The 21,323-nt window shown below is 38.5% G+C and overlaps 1 protein-coding gene across 1 annotated transcript in view; it reads left to right on the plus strand.

The window, feature by feature from the left end:
• Positions 1 to 21,323, plus strand: part of LOC101741469 (spondin-2) — a 63,067-nt gene that overhangs the window by 13,164 nt on the left and 28,580 nt on the right. Inside the window, exon 2 of the mRNA XM_004921703.5 lies at positions 19,442 to 19,718. Within this exon, the coding sequence (XP_004921760.1) occupies positions 19,526 to 19,718 (193 nt within the window). The 5' untranslated portion in view covers positions 19,442 to 19,525. The remainder of the gene's footprint in view (positions 1 to 19,441; positions 19,719 to 21,323) is intronic.

Genomic DNA, 21,323 nt, shown 5'->3' on the forward strand with positions numbered 1-21,323 from the left:
GGAATAAAAGTATATGTTCAAAAAATGATTCAGGTTTATCGGAAAATTACTCCAAAAAACCATTTTCAATTTTCTCGACATATATGTAATTACGAATACAATGTTCGCTCAAGCCACGGGACCGAATAATTGAATATATGAGCATGACATCGTAGCGTCAGTTGCGGCTTCGTTCGCATAAAATAGTCAAACTTTTAAAATCTATTATCTGCCATTGAAATTTATTTTTGTGAAAACTATTATATTTTGTTTTGTCTTTTGTTACTTTATATACCTATAAATTGAAAAGAGTTCTGAGATTTGCTTCATGGGGTTCAATCAATCATTTTACTGGTGGTAACATACAAAAAAAGCTTCATGGTTTTTTTTTTTTTTTTTGTGATCGAAAGTTTACTGGTGGCCCGAAGGCCTTTCCAGTTTCACCAGGACAGGTGGGCGAGCAAAGGCTCAGCCAAGAGGGGTGGGATTTGCTAACAACTGCCCGAGCGCCTCCGAAGGAGACCTAACAACTCAAGAGCAATTGTTTCGCGAATGAATCTACTACCGGATCAGCTTCATGGTCTCGACAGACTTAATTCATTTTCTGACAATTTACTGTGTACATTTACTGTCGCACCATAGATGATGATAGCAATAAGAGTAAAGTTAACTAAAGAGTGATGTGAATTAAATTGAAAACTATAGCATCTGTTAGAGAGACGCTCATGAAAATAAATTTAAAAAGCTAAACGAAAAATCACCCATCAGTATTGTGCCAGTCAAACAACATAAAAGGGTCGTCAATCTATTTTTTTTATAGAAATTTGAATATTTTGCGTATTCCTCGTAAAAATCGAACCGGTCATAACTATAAGGTTATCACATTATGAACGATTTAAGATAATACAATACTAAAACAGAATACTACTTAACCCGTTGACTGCTGTGTAGGTAACCAGTGTCCTACGCTGCGCACTGAAGTAATTATGTCGATTTCTGTTACTAAGCGTCTGGATTGTCTATTTCGGCCTTCTTTAGTTCTTTTTTTTTTTTTTTTTAATGTATGTCTTTAATGTCCTGGTCCCTTGTTTGTTGGGTGTGGCCGGCGCGTTAAGCCGGCTTCTTCCCAACATCGGGGGGCCTGACCAGGTGACGCGCCGTCTCTATACGGGGGTGGTGCGGTCAATGGCCTTACACGGGGCACCCGTGTGTGGCCGTGGGGGTAGCGAAGTTGCTGCAACGACCGCAACGCACCATCGCGGTCAGGGTCATCCGTGGTTATCGCACCATCTCTTTTGAGGCGGCGTGTGTACTGGCTGGGACGCCGCCTTGGATCCTGGAGGCGGAGGCGCTCGCCGCTGAGTATCCCAGCCCCAGTGTGGTCAGAGCGCGGAGGGCCCAATCTCGGCGGTCCGTGCTGGAGTCATGGTCCAGGCGGCTGGCCGATCCTTGGGTTGGTCGTAGGACCGTCGAGGCGATTCGGCCGATTCTTGTGGATTGGGTGAATCGTGACAGAGGACGCCTCACTTTCCGGCTCACGCAGGTGCTCACTGGGCATGGTTGCTTCGGTGAGTTCCTGCACCGGATCGGAGCCGAGCCAACGGCAGAGTGTTACCATTGTGGTTGCGACTTGGACACGGCGGAGCACACGCTCGTTGCCTGCCCCGCATGGGAGGAGTGGCGCCGTGTCCTCGTCGGAAAAATAGGAAACGACTTGTCGTTGCCGAGTGTTGTGGCATCGATGCTCGGCGACGACGAGTCGTGGAAGGCAATGCTCGACTTCTGCGAGTGCACCATCTCGCAGAAGGAGGCGGCGGGGTGCGTGAGAGACGCACAAGCCCGCCGCCGTCGAGCGGGGGCCAGGGAAGCGGATCTCGCCCAAGCCCTGGCCCTCTAAGTGTTTCGGGTTCCCCTCATATGTCAGTCTGGGGCCCGGCGAAGGGGGCCTAAGAAGACGACGTGCAAGCTGCTCTGCACGCGTTTTACGCAAGAGTATCCGGGTGATGGAAGGCCGGCTATCCTCGACCCACGCTGGTTCTGACGCAGCGGGGTATTTCGTAGGAAAACCCATTCAAACCGGCGCCATCTAGGCGGGCTTCGGACAGCCTGCCGACCGAGAGGGCTGGTGGTCGTGGCGCCGACGATCGCTGGTCCGGCGTCCCGAGGGGGAGGGTGATGGGAGAGATGTGCTCCGCACTAAACGCTTCACTTTCCTCCCTTTGCCTTTTCATGAGTTCTGTCTCATGCGAGGTTTGGACGTTGGTTGTTGAGCGACAGGAGGTTTTAGTCGGTTCGCCTCCGACATGCCCCATCCTCCATCCCCAGTGGAGGGTCCGGCGATTTCCTCCTGACCAAAAAAAAAAAAGTCTTTAATGTTATATTAGTCTTTTAAGTCTCCTAGAAATAGATTCATTATGAGCATCTTTGTATTCGTCTTCCCAGAGTCTACTATATCTTCCGGTATCTTAGAGAGAGAGAGAGAGAGTATTATTTACTGTACACCAAAAAAAAAAAAAAACAGTGCGATATATTAAATACAAAAAAGTACAATTGGCGGTCTTATCGCTAAGAGCGATCTCTTCCAGACAATCATCAGGTGGACAAGAATAATTTGGAAACGAATTACGCGCGGTGTACCAATCCAGTGAAATACACAATGTAATGTACAATTAATACACAATGTAATATAATATGTATCTGTATCTTAGTAAGAAGATCGAACAGAGAAATCGACATAATTACACGGCAGTCAAAAAGTCCGACTAAGAAGAGCCGACATTGAATCCCTGGAACGTTTATTTGCCTTCATATTCTCAGCATTAAACTATGCGAATATTTTCCATTCATAAAACAACAATTACGATGGAATACGATACACAAGTCAAAATAGCATGAAAAATTCGACATTCATTAAAATACGTGCGGGCACGTACCGTCAGCAATTTATATCTGTGAATGTTGCCAAAATTTTATGGTCCCTCATCGTGTTGGACACTCAACAGAACGTAGCTCTTATATGTTTTGCCAAAAATATATTCTCATTATTGTGGAAATGTGAAGCGTTTCCCAGAAAACAGGTTAACAACAGTTGGTATGTAGTTTTCAGCAGTTTTTTTTGCTGATCGTCCCTGACCCTTATTTGTTTTTATTAGTGTTTGTGTATTTAAAATGTATTTGTAAATGTTCGTGCTACAAAAATGGTAATGTTGTTTTTAGGTTAGCTTTTAAGTGCTATATTTTTATGTCATTTTCTCTCGGTTTGTTTGTTAATCTATTCGTTATTTTTGCAATATACTTTAAACCCACTTCACGATAAACCTAATATGTATTATATAGTAGATAGTAATGCAAGATCATTCATTTCAAACACACGACAGTGCTCTGAGGAATTGTTCGAGATGATACCGGCATCTCGTTTTTACCATCGCACCGCCCGCCACCGGAGTAGAGTTCATCCATACTACCTGGAGCCACTGCGGTCATCGACAGTGCGTTTCCAGAGGTCTTTTTTGCCACGTACCATCCGGCTATGGAATGAGCTCCCCTCCACGGTGTTTCCCGAGCGCTATGACATGTCCTTCTTCAAACGAGGCTTGTGGAGAGTATTAAGCGGTAGACAGCGGCTTGGCTCTGCCCCTGGCATTGCTGAAGTCCATGGGCGACGGTAACCACTCACCATCAGGTGGGTCGTATGCTAGTCTGCCTACAAGGGCAATAAAAAAAAAAAGGAAACATGTAAATTACAAAAGTAAGATATGTACCAAGTTTTAGGTGTCGAATCTAAAAGCAAATTGAAACTTTGATCCACATTTATTTTTTAAATTTCGACGTATAGTAGTTCATCTTGATATTTCAGCAAAGTTAACCCACTAAATAGTCTGCTCCCTATTGCTTTTCATTAAGATTGTTGCAAAGTTATAACGCGACAGAATAACGTTGGTGAGCCCGGTCTTAATGAACTTTAAATAATTCAAAATCTGCACAAACTGTTCGTGCGCCTTCTGTGTTCGTGTTGCGGTCGCTTTAAAATGTTAATTAACAGAATTCCGTGGCGTTTCAAGTTTTAAATTGACCCACTTTTCTCGACTTCGCTAAAATATTATAATTTTGTGCAGTAAGACTATTATTCTATTACTCTATTTACAGTATTATATTATTTTAACATAACAAAACTGCCCACCGGTTCTACATTGTTTCATCAAAACATATCAGTTCTAAGTCTAATGTGTGTCGTCCATATTGTTACTCAAACAGCAAACAATCACCATTAAACTATGAAACAAAAATCAGTCCAAAAAATATTTCTTTGATAATTTTTTTCCTCAATTTGTAAATCGGAAATAGATGCTTCAACCACTATGTACCAGGTCCAAGATCTCGCGATTAGCCCAATAAACGTTGGTTGGATGTGGAAAAGGCGGGTGAAAAATAACCTCGCCCAGAAGGTCGCCAAAGACCGGGCAAAGTGGAGGAGTTTAAGTAGGGTAGCAGACCCTAGCACCAAACCGAGAAAACGCTAGGAAGAAGAAGAATATAAAGAAAGAAGAAGAAGACGAATGTATTTTCTAAAATTTGACAACTCAATAAAGTTACAATAAGAACACATTCCAAATAACACATTACTCGTTCGTCTTAAGGCAACGGAGAGCCTCCACGTTATCGCTGTTCGTAGGTCCGTAAACGGGTCATGAATAAATTATTGTACCTACCGGCTGAACTGTATTTCAGAACGGGGCCTCCGAAAATAAATTGTGCCATCTATTGGAATGTCGACACTTGATTTCGTCGATCGATGTGTGGAAATCAACAAGAAGGCTTCCAGAATGGTTAATGTTCTGTTTTTAGATTCTCGGTGATTTTAAATTTGCCTGCTTCAGCATTTTATCGGGATCGGCATTTTATCATATTTTTTTCGGGATTTTATCGCCTACGGACTATTTCGTCAATTGGAGGTAAAGGCGTAATAGCTTAGTTCATACCACAACTTCATGGTATTTAGGAAAATCTCTGAAATCATAGTGAAGATGATCTTTGTTTCGTTTATAGATAGGAGTGAAAGTAGACTAATCGAACGACAGATCTGAAACACAATCCCTCCTTGATCAAATCATAATTACGGTTAATTATTTAGAACCATTGAAATATGGAGGTTGCGCCAGAAAAATTGGAACTATAATTGTATTTATTTTATTCGTGTATTTACACATTCACATATATCAATCTTTTGTCATTACCAGGAAACAAGAACCATTATATAAAATAAGAAAGAAAGAGTGAAAGTTCCAAATCACAGCATTTTTTACAAATTACGCACTTATCGCCAAGATGATACCAAGATTAGTCCTACTCATAATTTAGAATTTATTTTTTGTATTAATCCTATTCATTTCATAATTCACGAACTAGAGATCACCTCACGACCTAGACGATGTCAAATCTGCATAGACGCAACTTCATGTGAAAGTAAAAAACAATGACTCAAAGCTTTCACTCCAATGATCGCATAAAACACGAATAGGATTATATCCCTATTTAATAAATTAAAAAACCTACCCACTGTTTTGATTTAACTACATTAGCACTAATAACTTTATTAACTGTTAATTTCCTTGTTATACTAATAGGAGAGCATACATTTATTTAAACCTAGGGAAATCTGCTCTTTTAGATTTAGAAACCTCTTAGATTATTGCTAAATATTTTAAAAACATTTATGGTGAAACTAATGACGCGCCATCTGCAGTTTATTCATGATATCATGAAAAAAACAGCCTTTCGCGAACTGAACGCAATTAATTCGAATAAATATAGAAATAAACAATACGTATATATACGTATTTTTTTAATACTGTAGGTACCACAAATGTCCCCATAGCAACTAATAATTATATTTATGTGTTAGCGGTAATTGAGGCATATAAAATCAAAGGCAGCTAAATCCAAGTCTGTCAAATATTGAGGTAAACTACAAAAATCGGCCCTAAGCACGTCATTAGGGATCCTCCCGATCCATCGAAGTACTGCTCTTGCTAAGGCCAGTGTTGGCAACACTCCTGGCTTGAGAAGTGAAATAACTTTGTTCGGATAGCTACGATATTCTTTATTTTAAAGCAGATTTATAAAGAATGAGAATATTACTAATAATCTGAATTTTAAATGATAAAACTTCGTATATTAGTACTTAGTACAGAGTAAAAATAAATTTTTTGAACTGAATTTGTTAGAGATTTAGTTGCATTTGTTATAACATGAAAACACTAAAGCTTGTCCAACTAACTAAACAAGATAGCGCCATTGTTAATCCATTTTACGATATTAAGGCGTTTAGCTACCTTTGATTTTATAGGCCTCAATTTTAATGCAATGATGCTAGGTCAGTCTCGGGTTTGTCGGGCTGTCGATAGCACGTTAGGTTGTAATCCCAATATACGTTAGTCACTTAACTGAACACGTGTCTTATTAATCCTTGTCCGATATAGAGACAACAATACAAAAGCGATCCTGGATAATATCGATTTTATCCAGGATTCTTGCGTGTAATAGATATGTTATGACTTTTGTGTTAACGTGACATAAGTATAAAATAAAGCCACTAGCACGAGAATAAAATTAAACATAACATTCTCAGAGGTTCAACGACATCCGATATCGTTCAAACTTTTAATTAAAACTAGTGCTCCTGCAGTAGTCGACTATAATTAATTGAAATTATAATTTTGAACATTAGGTTCTATAAAATATTTTGTATCTCAGGAATGTGGACAAGATAGGATCATAATAACAAATTACATTATTATTTTTGCAACGTTTCGGTCTTTTATTAGACCTTCATCAGGCTACTGAATATTACACATATTAATAACCAACAAAGAAAATAAAAAATAATAATTAACTAATTTAGCAGCTTTGTTGATTTGTATTAATTTATGATGACTAAGGCTGCTGATGACTAAAACTGTGCAGTGTAAGATAGTGATTGTTGGAATTCATATTATGGTAAATATTGTAGTGTTGACAATTGTTATTTTTATATTGTTGGTTATTAATATGTGTAATTTTCAGATACCTGATGAAGGTCTAATAAAAGACCGAAACGTTGCAAAAATAATAATGTAATTTGTTATTATGATCCTATCTTGTCCACATTCCTGAGATACAAAATATTTTATTAATAATTATGGACGATAATATTGATAATATTAGGTTCTATTGCCAAATACTGTTTATTATATATGTACTTCTGTAATCACAGATTTCACCAAGACTACACTCAAATAATATTAAAGATAAAAAATATTAACCTGTTTTCAATTTGACCATAGACTTTAAGCAATAACAAAAGTTTGACAATAATCAAAGAGTATATGTGTGTGTGTCAAATACATGGTAGTATGTGTAACGTTTTTTTTTATTGATTTAATGTATTTTTTATGCATAATTTTTTACAAATATTAGTATGCTGCACTCCTTCTCTATATTCTCTATAAGTGTGGGAAATTTCATACTTTTCCGTCCGTGCAATTTTCGTAAATAGGGGTACAAAGTTTTTGCTTCACGTATTAATATATAGATACTTGTGGATAGGTGGAAAGAGATGAATGCATAGTGTCACATATTAAAAGAGAATTTGTATTATAAATTGGAAGAGTTTTATGAAATATCGCCATCATTATTATTCTCGAAAATTTAAAACATAAAATCGTTTAATTTCCACTGTACTGAATGAATTTTGGCTGAAAACCAAATTATTTGGCTATTTATTATTATATAAAATGTAGTATATAAATATATTATAATTTAGTACATGCAAAAGCACAATATTATTTAAATTTGAATAGAACTTGTAACTATACTGATGAGACCTTAGAACTTATATATCAAGGTGGGTGGCGCATTTACGTTGTAGATGTCTATGGGCTCCAGTAACCACTTAACACCAGGTGGGCTGTGAGCACGTCCAACCATCTAAGCAATAAAAAAAAAGTCTATTTATATAACTGAAAGTAAGATCATAAAAATATAATTTCAAAAAAGTCTTATAAAACAGTACGACTGGTTGAGGAAATATAAATAATTTGGTATCATGCTATACGATTCCAAAAAAAACTATATTTGATCAGTATAATACATACATAGTATCTACTCCATAATATTCATTTAGTAGAAAAAAGAAGTAGAAGATATAGTGCAGTGTAAGTCTTGATTAAAACTTTTTATTCGAAACTAGCTGACCCGGCTGACTTCGTAGTGCCTCAATCGATAAATAAAATACCTAAGCTTTTGTATAAAATAAACTTAAAACAAACAAAAGGAATCCGTCCGACGGGGGACAAATCAAAGGAAAAACAAAATTGTTATTTTTATTTAATTCCGTGCATTTTCATATTTATCTTCCTGTTAAACTTTCTCTGGACTTCCACAAATAATTCAAGATCGAAATTAACCAAATCCGTCCAGCCGTTCGCGAGTTTTAGCGAGACTAACGAACAGCAATCCATTTTTATTTTATTCGAAATGTTCCATTTTGTTCTAATGAACACGTGCATCGATTACATTATGAAAATAGAAGATAGGATATGAGAAGAGTCACATTTAAAATACTAGGTTTTTCACAGAAATATTTGTATTCTCCTAAACACTACAACGTACAACCGGCCTTGTACGCTTATGACACATTGACATAAAACTATTTCAGTATTTGAAGTGGTTATTTTTAATAAGCATGCTAAGAGCCAGTAATTGTGAAAATATGATATTAACAAATAATGTTTTATTAAGATACATGTTTAGTACTGATACCATTAGAATTCAGGCCCAAATCAGATTGGCAATTGCAGTGGCTACATACTCCGGTAACAGTAACTAAATTGACAAAATAGGTAGATGTGAAGAATTTTTAAGATTAGATTTTACAAAAAATAATGGCTATCTTTCTCTTCCAAGCCCCACAAAACGACAGAGACAGCAATAGTTCCAACAGAAAATACTCGTGCATAAGTCAAAATTGGCGTATGATTTTCCATTATTAAAGTAGAGGAGAAATCGGCAGATCAATTAACTTTTGTCGAAGGGAAGAATATCAATCAATCAATCAATAAGTCCTCTATCTTGAACTTTTGGCATAGTTGGTTTAATTGTTTGTAAGTGTTTACAGAATATCTCACAATTCAGAATGCCTCTTAGAATAGGTTTCTTCCAATATCTTTAACTTCTACTTATTTTTCTCACTTCTAATATCTTTTTTAACATTATCTTATCTTCCCATCGCTTTCCTTAGCGGAGAGTCAAATATAGACTTCTACATATCTCCATCAACTGGTGACAATCTATCGATTGGGCATGCTCGGCCATTTAAGAAAGACACGCCACGACCGTGTCGAGAAGAGAGTACAATGTACTAATATATGTACAAATGCTTAAACCGAACCGAAATCGCTGGCTCGATGAAGCTAGAAAAGATCTCATAGACTTCGGATTTCAAGAGTGACAAACGCTAATGAAGAGTGCGGTCATCAGAGACTAAAGCACTACTTAGTATGTCTGTATTTTGTTTGACTCGTAAATTTTTTGTAAACGTTTGTCACCAAAAAACGAATTTTTGCAATTTTAGAAGGCTCTATTCTTGCGTTCAGTAAGTTAAGTCGTCAAGTCGTAAGTTTAAGTCGTCGTGGCCTGAAGGATAAGACGTCCAGTGCATTGGTGTTAAGTGATGCACCGTTGATCGAATCCCGCAGGCGGGTACCAATTTTTCTAATGAAATACGTACTTAACAAATGTTTACGATTGACTTCCACGCTGAATGAATAGCATCGTGTAATAAAAAACAAACCCGCAAAATTATAGCTTGCGTAACTAACTACTTGTGATAGGACCTCTTGTGAGTCCGCACGGTAGGCGCCACCATCCTGCCTAATTCTACCATGAAGCAGTAATGCGTTTCGGTTTGAAGGGCGGGCAGCCATTGTAACTATCCTGAGACCTTAAAACTCATATCTCAAGGTGGATGGCGCATTTACGTTGTAGATGTCTAGATGGCAACCACTTAACACCGGGTGGGCTGTGAGCTCGTCCACCCATCTAGGCCAAAAAAATAATGAAAACCAACGATACATGTTGATAGTAAAGATAGTTAGTATAAAAATGTTGGCTAGTTAGCGTCATTATTTAGTTTCCTCGCCTTTATCTCATGCGTGTATATCCGTTACAAGAAAAGCACCATATATTTTGTTTTTAGAACGATTGAAGAGCTTTTAGTTCAGAATGAGTACACTATGTTTTTTCTAGAGAAAAAAATTGTAAACACGCATAGTAGTAGATGAGTCACGGAGCCATTTCGTACAGATACAGAAACTTCAGCAATAATAGTAAAGTAAACAGTTCATACAATTTTATTCTTTCGGGTCTTTTTAGTAAAAACTATTATTGCTCAGCAGCTAAACGCTGTATATTGTATATTGAAGACATTTTTAGTAATTTTTCCTATTAATAGATAGGTGAAAGAGTCTATATTCTTGAATTAACTAATAGATATCATAATGCAAACGAAACCATAATGATGTTTCAATAAAACTGAGTTTGGGCGCAAAATTGCGGAAATTACCCAGCGGGTTATTTTGTGGTCTTAAGAAACGCATCTTTGGCCCATTTTAATTTATAACTAGGCAAAATCATAGTACTCGATGCTCACATTCTGCCTTTGATTACTTTTGATCAATAATAAGATGGTCCTATACGTTTATCCAATGCTAATCAAACAAACAAACATCCATGTTAAGTTTTTATTCACTTAAATATCACTTCCACATAAACAGCGTACTCAAATTTACGTAATACAATCCGTAACGAAATCTCACTTCCGTCAAACGCATCCACTCCGCCCGACTCATTGAATCAGTGTTTCGTCTCGATTATTGACTCACCAATGACGAATATATTTAGCCGCGTCCCATTCCAGTTGTCATCGTTCGACGACCTATTTCAGGAGTATTCCTGGCGCGCGTATCGCCGATACGTTGCCTGAGAAACGTCTACCTGTTACAAAAAAAATACGCACGTTTTGTATTTAATAATATAATAGTACCTATTTGATATTATAGTACCGATACTACTAAGTATTTGTGTAGTGATTCGTTCTTACTTAGTATTACCGACGACTGATCGCTTTAATAGCTGAACAACATTTCATTGGCTTACTGTATTTTAATGAATAATTAACATTTTAAAATACATTTTACGCTACTAACTATGCTTAGTAAATTACTAAATAAAGATTAAATGTACATTTTTAAATGCTAATGAGTATTAACATGTTGATCAGCGCTTATTTTCACTACATAGTATAAAACAAAGTCGCTTTCTCTGTCCCTATCTATATCCCTATGCATGCTTAAATATTTAAAAGTACGGAACGGATTTTGATGCGGTTTTTTTTTAATAGATAGAGTGATTGAAGAGGAAGGTTTATATGTATAATAACATCCATTAAATAGTGGAGAAATCAATAATAAATTACAGTTTCCGAAGCGACGCGAGGGTGGCTCGCTAGTTATAATAATTAAAAAGCAAACTATTTTTAATGAAAAAAAACTCAGAGTCGTCTTGTTTATAACGCGAAACTAAAAAGGAAAAACATTACTAAAATATGCTTTCGAAAACTTAACGTAAAGTTGAACTACGTAATTCCTGGCCTCTTCCAAGCTGACGTGGAAAGGTCAGCGCTAAGTAGGTAGGAGCGTCGCCTATATTTCCCCTCGGTAAACAACTCACAAACTGTCGGAATAAACTTTCCCCCTTTTGTTTTTGAATGGAGTCTCTCAGCGGCCCGATAATTCGATTATGTTATTGCTTTATAGCCGATCTTCGCAGGCTGCTGTGTTTTGAATGCGACGTCGAAATTATACGTGATGTATGGAGCACCGAAACCGGATCACAGGTTAAGGTAAATATTGAACGTCACGGCTGTTTCGGTCGCTACCTGCACCTCGTCGCCCGGAGGGAGCCGACGCCGAAGTGCCACCACTGCAGTGGCTGCAACGAGGACACGGCGGAGCATACGCTCGCGTACTGCCCCGCTTTCGTGGAGCAGCGCCGCGTCCTCGTTGCAAATATAGGACCGGACTTGTCGCTTCCGACCGTCGTGGCTACGATGCTCGGCAGCGACGAGTCCTGGCAGGCGATGCTCGACTTCTGCGAGTCCACCATCTCGCAGAAGGAGGCGGCGGAACGGGAGAGGGAGAGCTCTTCTTCCCTCTCGGCGCCGTGCCGCCGCCGTCGAGCCGGGGTTCGGAGGAGGGCGTTTGTCCAGCTCCAGCCCCTATGAGGAGGCAGTCTCCTCCCGGTGATGGTCACGGGGCGACCTAAGGGGGTTGAGGCTGCGCCGCACGCTACCGTCACTCTAGCGCGCTGGCACCAGGAGGACGGGACGGCGCGTCGGCGGCTGCGGACTGCGATGCGGTCCGCATTTTCGTCGTCGCTGTCGTCGCCGAACATACTGTTGAAGAGCAACCCGGTCGGCGGTGTATCGCGTTCCGACCCGGCAGGCTGGTTCTGGCCCAGCGGGGTATCCCGGAACACCAGCGGCACCGCCCGGGCGGCCTGGTAGGGCCGCCGTACCGCGGAGACCGACGTCGTTGGTCGTCGACTATCGCCTCGACGACCCGTCGGTCGGGCGTCCTCGGGGTGGCGCCGCGTGTCTGGTTGTAGTGTTGACCGCGGGAACCCCCCTACTCTGAACGGGTTCTGACCCCGGACGGAGATCGGACGTCGGGTGTAAGAGTGCAGGGGAGTCGTTTAGTGGGTGGGCCCTAAAATCCTTGGGCCCGCGATCTGCTCTCAACACCTGCAGATCGTTGAGTCTCACATACCCCGCGCGCCCCCTAGGCGCGGGGACCTCGTAGGAGGTTCGGCCCCCGGCCCGAAAAAAAAAAAAAAAAAAAAAAAATATTGAACGTCAACCCTATGTTTGTTTTGAAGTTTATCTGATTGGACGGGTGGATATTGACGAACACAGCGGACACAGCGGAGAAGCCGTTCAATTTAACAAATTCCATTTACATCTATACTTCTATACTAATATTATAAAGAGGAAAGATTTGTTTGTTTGTTTGTAAGCATTGGTCTCGCAGTAGTCGAAATTCGACTATACTCCATATAGGGGATTTCGGGGGCGATAAATCGATCTACCTACGATTTATTTTCAGAAAATGTTGTTTTATTCGTGTTTTCAATAATCAACTCTTCCGGACATCTATTGGCGAATAATAATACTATTTTTCTTAATTGAGGGCAACTAACCGCTTTAAAGACACAAGATGGCGCTATAAAAAAAAAACGAGCAAAGCTCGGTCATCATCCAGTTAAATTTCAAGGTCAAAGGTCACAAAAATTGACTTAGTTGCATACACTCTACTATATGTAGGTTTTAAGACAACTTTTAGGGTGTCAACTTGAAGGGTATACAAGTATTTACAGCTGGGTATCTCGAATTCCAAGATTCTTACCAAATTTAAGCTTAAATGACTGGACTATAGTTGTTACAGTAAGCCAAGCCGTATTTAACGTAAATACTAAAACAACAAAAGTTAACTATTGAGCTCGGCGACTTCAGCGCGCTTCGAGAATGTACAATTTCGGAGGACAAAGACGCCGTGTTGTCTTAGGTCTGCCCTAAAGTTCGGCCCTTAAAAGTTTATACCAAACAGCTTCATTATGTTAATAGGGCTTGAAGCACGGAGACTGTTTTCGGACATCTAACCTTTTAACATACGAATTGTGAATTAAAATATATTAATACTAAAACTTGTACATATAAAGACATTGCAAAGCATAATGATAGAAAAGCTTTTGCTTAGATGAGTGTACGAGCTCACAGCCCACCTGGTGTTAAGTGGTTACTGGAGCCCATAGACATCTACAACGTAAATGCGCCACCCACCTTGAGATATAAGTTCTAAGGTCTCAATTATAGTTACAACGGCTGCCCCACCCTTCAAACCGAAACGCATTACTGCTTCACGGCAGAAATAGGCAGGGTGGTGGTACCTACCCGTGCGGACTCACAAGAGGTCCTACCACCAGTAACGAGCTAAATACAAGAGCTTATTATGTCGATTAGACATATTATAATTGTGGACAGGTACGTTCCACCAACCAGCCTATTTCAATCGTCCTGCACCCGTGCGCTCTTTAGGGCAGTGGGGCAGAGCCTAACCTTTTTAGTGCTAAGCTTATTTTCACATCTTTAGCATAGATTGCTAAAAGTTTTTTTACTGGTAGGACGTCTTATGAGTCCGCACGGTAAGCCTATTTTTGCCGTAAAGCAGTAATGCGTTTCGGTTTAAAGGGTGGGGCAGCCGTTGTACTGTATGACACTGTAGAACTCATATCTCAAGATGGTTGGCGGCATTTATGTTATAGATGTCTATGGGTTCTGGTAACCACTTAACAGCAAGTGGGCCGTGAGCTCATCCACCCATCTAAGCAATAAAAAAACCTTGCTAAATTTACAGCAAAATAATTTTAAATGATTATTTATAAACGTAAGCGCTCCATTGTCAGTATATACTGTTATATCGACAGGCTTTCTATAATAAAAAAAAAAAACATACGAAACTGCAAATAAATCTAAAAGTCTAAGTTGAGAATAATATGAACAAAATAGATTTAAATAAAAACAAACCGGAGGAAAGTCGTCGCAGAGATAAAATAGGTTAATTATATGAAAGCATTCCCATGTTGACCATTCGTGATAGTTAATGGTCTGGAATAGAATGACCTAGAAAAATGTACATATATTGCGTTTAATGGTAGAGCAAACAAAATTAAACCACGTTCTAAGAAATGAAAGGTCAAAGAACTAAAATTATTTCAATACTCTTTTACGGAAAAATCGCGAGGCATTCATCCGCTAGAAGGGTATAATAGTCTCTATTTCAAGGGTATAGAATTCAAAATGAATTCTCAAAACGGCAGCGTATAAGTGGGTTTCGTTTTGATAGAATACCAGATCGTCCAAATTCCGTGTCTATTTCTTTTTGTTTAGAAGATTAGTTATTCGTGACAGAAAGAGATAGAAAGTTCATGTCTGTACGAACTTACATACGTCATACCGTCACTAAGCAATGGAGGATTAACTTTTTCGTTGTCTTTGCTGCAAAGAAACCCAATTGTATATTCCAACCAAAGCGCATCACTGCTTCGCGGCCCAAAGAAGCAGCAGCAGAAACAGCACGCCTTAACAATACGTTTTCACAGCTAGTGTTTTACGAAAATTTATAAATTTTGCGGATTTGATTTGTATTACATAATGTTATATAAATACACAGATTGCATTAATTAGTTCACTTGATTCTGTTTTGTTTTATTTGTAACTCCACGTGTACCTACACTCTTTATGTGCTCACCACAGAATACACCGCTTTTTCCTGGCAGTTTTTCAGACTACCGCCTTTTTTAATATGTCTCGTCCCCACTACTGCCACTGCTGCCACCAACAATGTTGCTATTTGGCAATCCAAAAATTATCTTAATTTTAACATGATAAATTTTATATTAGTTATTTTACAACAAGCCTTACTCGTGTTTCCTTTGAAAAATATTGGTAACTGTCTGAGGAATTTCTACAGCGGTTTGGTCGCATCGCTTAAGACACTTCTTGATGACACACACGCTTGATGACAACTTCATATTCTATCCTCTTCCTGTTGTAAAATTTCTTACTCTTTGTTCATTATTTATTTTCGACAGTTAGATATCAGTTTCCGAGCCAACCGATGTGTCAACGTTATTGCAATAGTATTTAACCGGGTCAGTCCTTTACTACACCCGGCTGTCCGTCCGCTGACCCGGATATCCGGTGGTTTTCGTGGCGTCCGAAAACATTGTGATGTTTTATTTATTTATTTATATATTCGTTTTATTTAAATACATGTACCGTCCGTAAGCTTGTGTTAGATAAATATTTCGTTAGAAAATGGTAACGCCCTAAGGGATTTCGCTTCGGTATAAGCAAATCGCTCAATGTGAGTACGCGTATTGTTTTATTTATTTGAGATACAAACTTCTAAATAGCATCAAGTGGTTCTACAAGCTTTTCGTTGCTATAGAAAAAATCTTCTATTGCCAAAATTTTCCCTCTGTTTCAGCGGTGAATAAACTATTTTTTTATTACGCTTTTATGCGCTTCGGACTTATGTATGTTAGTATGTAACGGAATCTTTGAACATGATTTAGACCCCCTTCAAAAAGTCGGATTAACTCGAAATTTGGTATACTTATTAAGGACCGATGACAATACAATATTTATAAAAAAATGAATAAAAAAAATGAAAAAAAATGAAATTCATCTAAAAAGTGAAAAATAAATAATATTTACAAAAACTAACAAAATACGCTTTTATAGAAAATCCAACTAAAAATAGAAAATAAATTTTAATAAATTTGAATTAAAAATAGTGTAAGAAAAAATGATATTATTCTAAAAAAAGCGTGGGGTGCATGGTATCAGTACTTATAAATATTTTAGGAGCAGATATGAGTAGAAGGGTTATTTTGCTAATATCCTGAAAGCACCCCACGCTTTTTTTACAAAAAAATCATTTTTTCTTACACTATTTTTAATTCAAGACCAGAGCAGAGTAGTGCTTCGCAGAACCTATTACCGGATCGGAACCTCGACCCACTGTGAAGATCGGGCGAGAAACTCAGTGGACTGTGTATATGGGGGTGAATAAATATTTGCCTCTTTTCTATCAATTTCGTTTAAGTACGTAACATCTAAACTGCTAAGGGTTCGGGACATACTAAAGGATCTACTAATGAATTCTCCTAATAGTTTGTGGATCGGAGATAAACATAAGTGACTCTTTATCCGGGTCAATTGCAACGCATTTTATTCTTCATCAGTTACATATTTAATGCGAGTAGAACATAGGGGTCAATTTAATATGTCATCTATACATATAAATAAAATTGGAAGGTCTGTTTGTAATATTGAAATAACCGTTTTTACTACATGCATATGAATATATATACGGCACAGACACCAAAATAACATTTGTTACAATTTTTGTCTGTCTGTCTGTTTGTTCCGGCTAATCTCTGGAACGACTGGACCGGTTTTGACGAGATATTCACTGATAGGCAGCTGATAATATAAGGAGTAACTTAGGCTACCTTTTTTAGTCTAGCTTCACCTCGCGGCGTCGCCCGCGGTACGATACTAACTGCGGGTAACATCGCGGGACTCAGCTATCATTAATAAAATGTAATGTTTCCGAAGCGAAGCAAGGGCGAGTCGCTATTATTACATATGAATACATATGATAATATATATGGTAATACATATGAATTACATACTTATGTTGGGGTCAGCACTTAATGCAGTAATAACGAATCGATAAATTTAATTCATCCGATGTTATGGTTCCATTAACAAAATATATAAAAAATTGTTTTCGGATGTGATTAATCAAATTAAAATGATGTTTCTCGTCACATGAGAACAGCTACACAGGGTCACTTCGTTCTATTTTGATAACGGAGCTTTAAGTTCAAATATCTGTCTCGAAATATCAGATCTCTTACCCCTACTGAGTTACTGTCATACTTTTCGTTATTTTTTTTATATTCGTGTTCGTTTTTTTTTTTTATTGAATCTCAGACATTACATGTACAATGCAAATGAATGAGTGATATTCTCGTTGCTATTTCTTCTTCTTCTCAGTCGTGTCACTCTTGACAGAGTGGTCGTGATCGTCATGTGGTGTTCGAAGGGGCAGACTTGATGCGTCTCACGATGTCGCGCCATCTCTCCCTGCTCGAGGCCGTTCTACTGCACTCATTTAGGGGACCTCCCACTGCAGTTTTAATTTGGTCGGTCCACCGCATTGGTGGCCTCCCGCGCGGTCTTGTACCATCACCGCTTCCCTGTACAACGAGGCGTTCTATGGACCGGCCATCTCGTCGAGAAACGTGTCCGAAGAAGTTCACCATTCGAGACTGTACTATAGCAAATAGACGCTGCTTGATGCCGAGTTCCTGAAGTATCGAGACGTTTGTACAAAAGTCGGTCCACGAAACTCCAAGCATTCTTCTCCAGCACCACATTTCCAGAGCGTCTATTTTCTTCCTTTCCACGTCATAATAATAATAAGTAATAATAATAAGTAATAAGCGATAATCACTTTGTATCAGGTTAACTGTAAGATAGGTAGTCCGCGCGTACAGAGAAATAAAAATATAAACAGACACAGCCAAAAACCGTTCTATATCCCAAAAGTCTTTAGCTTCACATAAATTATTCAGGACAGAGACAAGTGGCGTGGAAAATGTATCTTTACATTATTTCGATGGTCGCTGACCGAGTTTCCGACCCAATAGTCATGTTTTTCCACTGTCAAATGAGTTCAAGTCGATTTTATTTATGTATTTTTTTTATTCAAGTTACGAACAAGTATTTTTTTCCGGTCAACGACTTTAGTTGAAAAGCGAAGCAACTATTTTGATAGGATTAGTTTGAAAACATTTGTAATGGGACCGAACAGGAAACTCGTTTTTTTTTCTTTTAATAAAACTTTTGTTTGTGCAAATGTAATAATATGTCTTTTACGCGAATGATAATTAGATATGGTCCGTTGGTAGGCGAATCTTTTTTTTTCTTGCCCAAACTGGTAGCCCTAACTGGCTATGTCTGCGTAACCAGGCGGGTAGGTGAGCTCACGGGGCTCTAACCTGTGGACGTTGCTAACACTAGCCCTAGCAAGAGCACTACTACACAGAATATCCGCATCACTTGAGCAAGATTGAACTGTTTTTTTTTTAACTCGTAATAAGGTTTTTAAGGTTAGAATGCTACGAATACCGTGGACTGCCATGAGAACTAACGAGTCCATTCTAAGGGAGCTATCCATCCGAAAAAGGCTCTCTTCCATCTGCTGGGAACGTGTTATGAGCTTCTTCGGACACATCATGCGGTCTCCCAGACATGAATTAGAGAAGCTCATAATTGCGGGTCGCATAGAGGGCTAGCGCGCCGTGGGCATAACACCAGCCAGATGGTCAGATCTGGTAAAGGAAGCACTTGGTGGTAGTCTATATATACCAAGAGGTTCATGCCACCCATGATCGAACACTGTAGAGGAACGTCACAGGTAGTCGCGATCCTCAACAGTGATCGAATGATGAAGAAGAAGGAGGTTTTTAATGAAATCGAATTCGGAAAAATGAACGGGTGCTTTGAAAAAAAAATGAAATTAAAGAAATAGTACTAAATAGAAAATTATTGTAATTTGAGATAAAGTCTGTGAGATCCTGTAGTTTTCGACTGATAAACCAACGTTGAATATACGACATGCAAAAGCCAAAGAAAATACTAAAAAATAATTACTGAATAGTTCCAAATATTTTTTTCCTTTTCTAATCAACGGTAATTTTACCTAATTAAAACATACATTTCTCGTTTCAGGTACAAGTGAAATGTTGTGACAGCGACATAATGAGAACACAGAAATAGTGCTGTGACAGTGTCGATAGATCATTTATCGATAAAATGGCGACGTTTATATTCGCGCTATTGCTGCCCGCGTTTGCCGCGGCCGCGCTGTCTCCCAGTGACACGGACGCTTGTAATCCAGATAAAATGACAGTGTATAAAATGGTGCTCCACACGTATTGGACGAGAGAGAAATTCCCGAAACATTACCCAGAGTGGAGACCACCGGCTCAGTGGTCGAAAATTTACGGTAAGCACAATAAGATTTATTAAATTTTTAGTATCATAATTTATAAAGTTCATTCATAAAGATTTATTTTAAAAATAGGACTACATTTATTTGACGATAGCTTTTGCTATTTGCTAATTTTACCCGCCTCTTCATTTACGTAGAAAGTGAAAATATATTTGAATAATAGTAATAGTCAGTAGTTCCTGAGCTTAGCGCTTTCAAACAAACAAACAAATATAATAATATTATAATATAGATTATATAGGTACCCTACCCGAAAAATACCCCGATTTTGAAATATTCTTTATTGGTGCTCCGCTTGGTCCTATTGGTCCTATTGGTCTTAGTGTGATGTTATATAGCCTATAACCTGGGTTATATAACACTGAAAGAATTTTTCAAATCGGACCGGTACTTCCTGAGATTAGCGCGTTCAAACAAGCAAACTCTTCAGCTTTATAATATTAGTATAGATATTAATAACCACTTCAAAAATTTAATTGGGTCATTTTGTACCTAAATGAAATAAATATTAGCGTATATATTTGCGTCCATATTTATTTGAGCCTAAATAAAGACGGGCGCGAAAAATTAACGACTTCACAACTCATATTCTAATCTTGACAACGCGTATCCAAGATAGCAATGTGAAGTTCATTAGAATCATAAAGCGAGAAATATTACTATTGACAAGGTTTTGAAAGCACTCTTAGTAGATTGAAGACTTCAAAGTCAAGTTCTCATGTCATTTTTTTCACCTAAGCTGATAACCTTGAGAGGCTATATCAGCGTCGCCTTAACTAGAAGGTGAGCTCACGGGGCTCAAACCTGATGACGTTGCTAACACGAAGATCCGGCGAGAAACTCAGTGGGCTGTGTCTGAGGGTTAATTTACTCGTCGAGCCCTTCGGCGCAAGCGACGGGTTCGACGAAAACGATGACTGGTGCTTGAGGTACCTAAAACAACCGTTAGTGGATCGGGAGGATCCAAAATGACGTGTTTGGGGCGACGTTGACTGTTCTCCATTCTCCACAGGATCGGGAATGTAGTTACCGGCGACCACGATGAGAGGGTTCTCGTGTCGTGCCGCTTTATCGAAGTGGTCATGTCTCCTTAGTAACATTTATAATTAACTTCTTCTACACACGTCACAAAACCAATAAATTATTAAGTGCTCTCTTCGGTTTTCGCGAGCTATATCTACACATAATTAAAACTATTTTTACGATTCAGTCTCCCGTTTATTATATTATTTTTTTACTATTTCCTACATTTCGAAGACTTCACAGAGTTTTGTGGAGGCAGACGGCAAATATTACTTATAATGAAGATCCGACTACATTAAAAATGTTATTTAAAAAGCGTAACTAGGCTAAATTGGTAAGGGTATTGAAGGCGGGGGGACTAGCTAATTATTCAATGGATAGTGTTTAAAGTATATAAATATATCTTACTTTTTTTGCATCTGAAATATATTTATAAGGTCTTCCCACAATCAGATAAAATTGAAAACTAAAATCAGACAAATAAATTTTAAACCTACGTTAAAAACAACACTAATTTAAACTCTCACAAAACTTCCAATCGGAGTTAAAAGTTAAGTTTTCTTTAAGTTTTGATGA

Source organism: Bombyx mori, chromosome 23, assembly GCF_030269925.1.
Source record: "Bombyx mori chromosome 23, ASM3026992v2".
Classification (NCBI taxonomy): domain Eukaryota; kingdom Metazoa; phylum Arthropoda; class Insecta; order Lepidoptera; family Bombycidae; genus Bombyx; species Bombyx mori.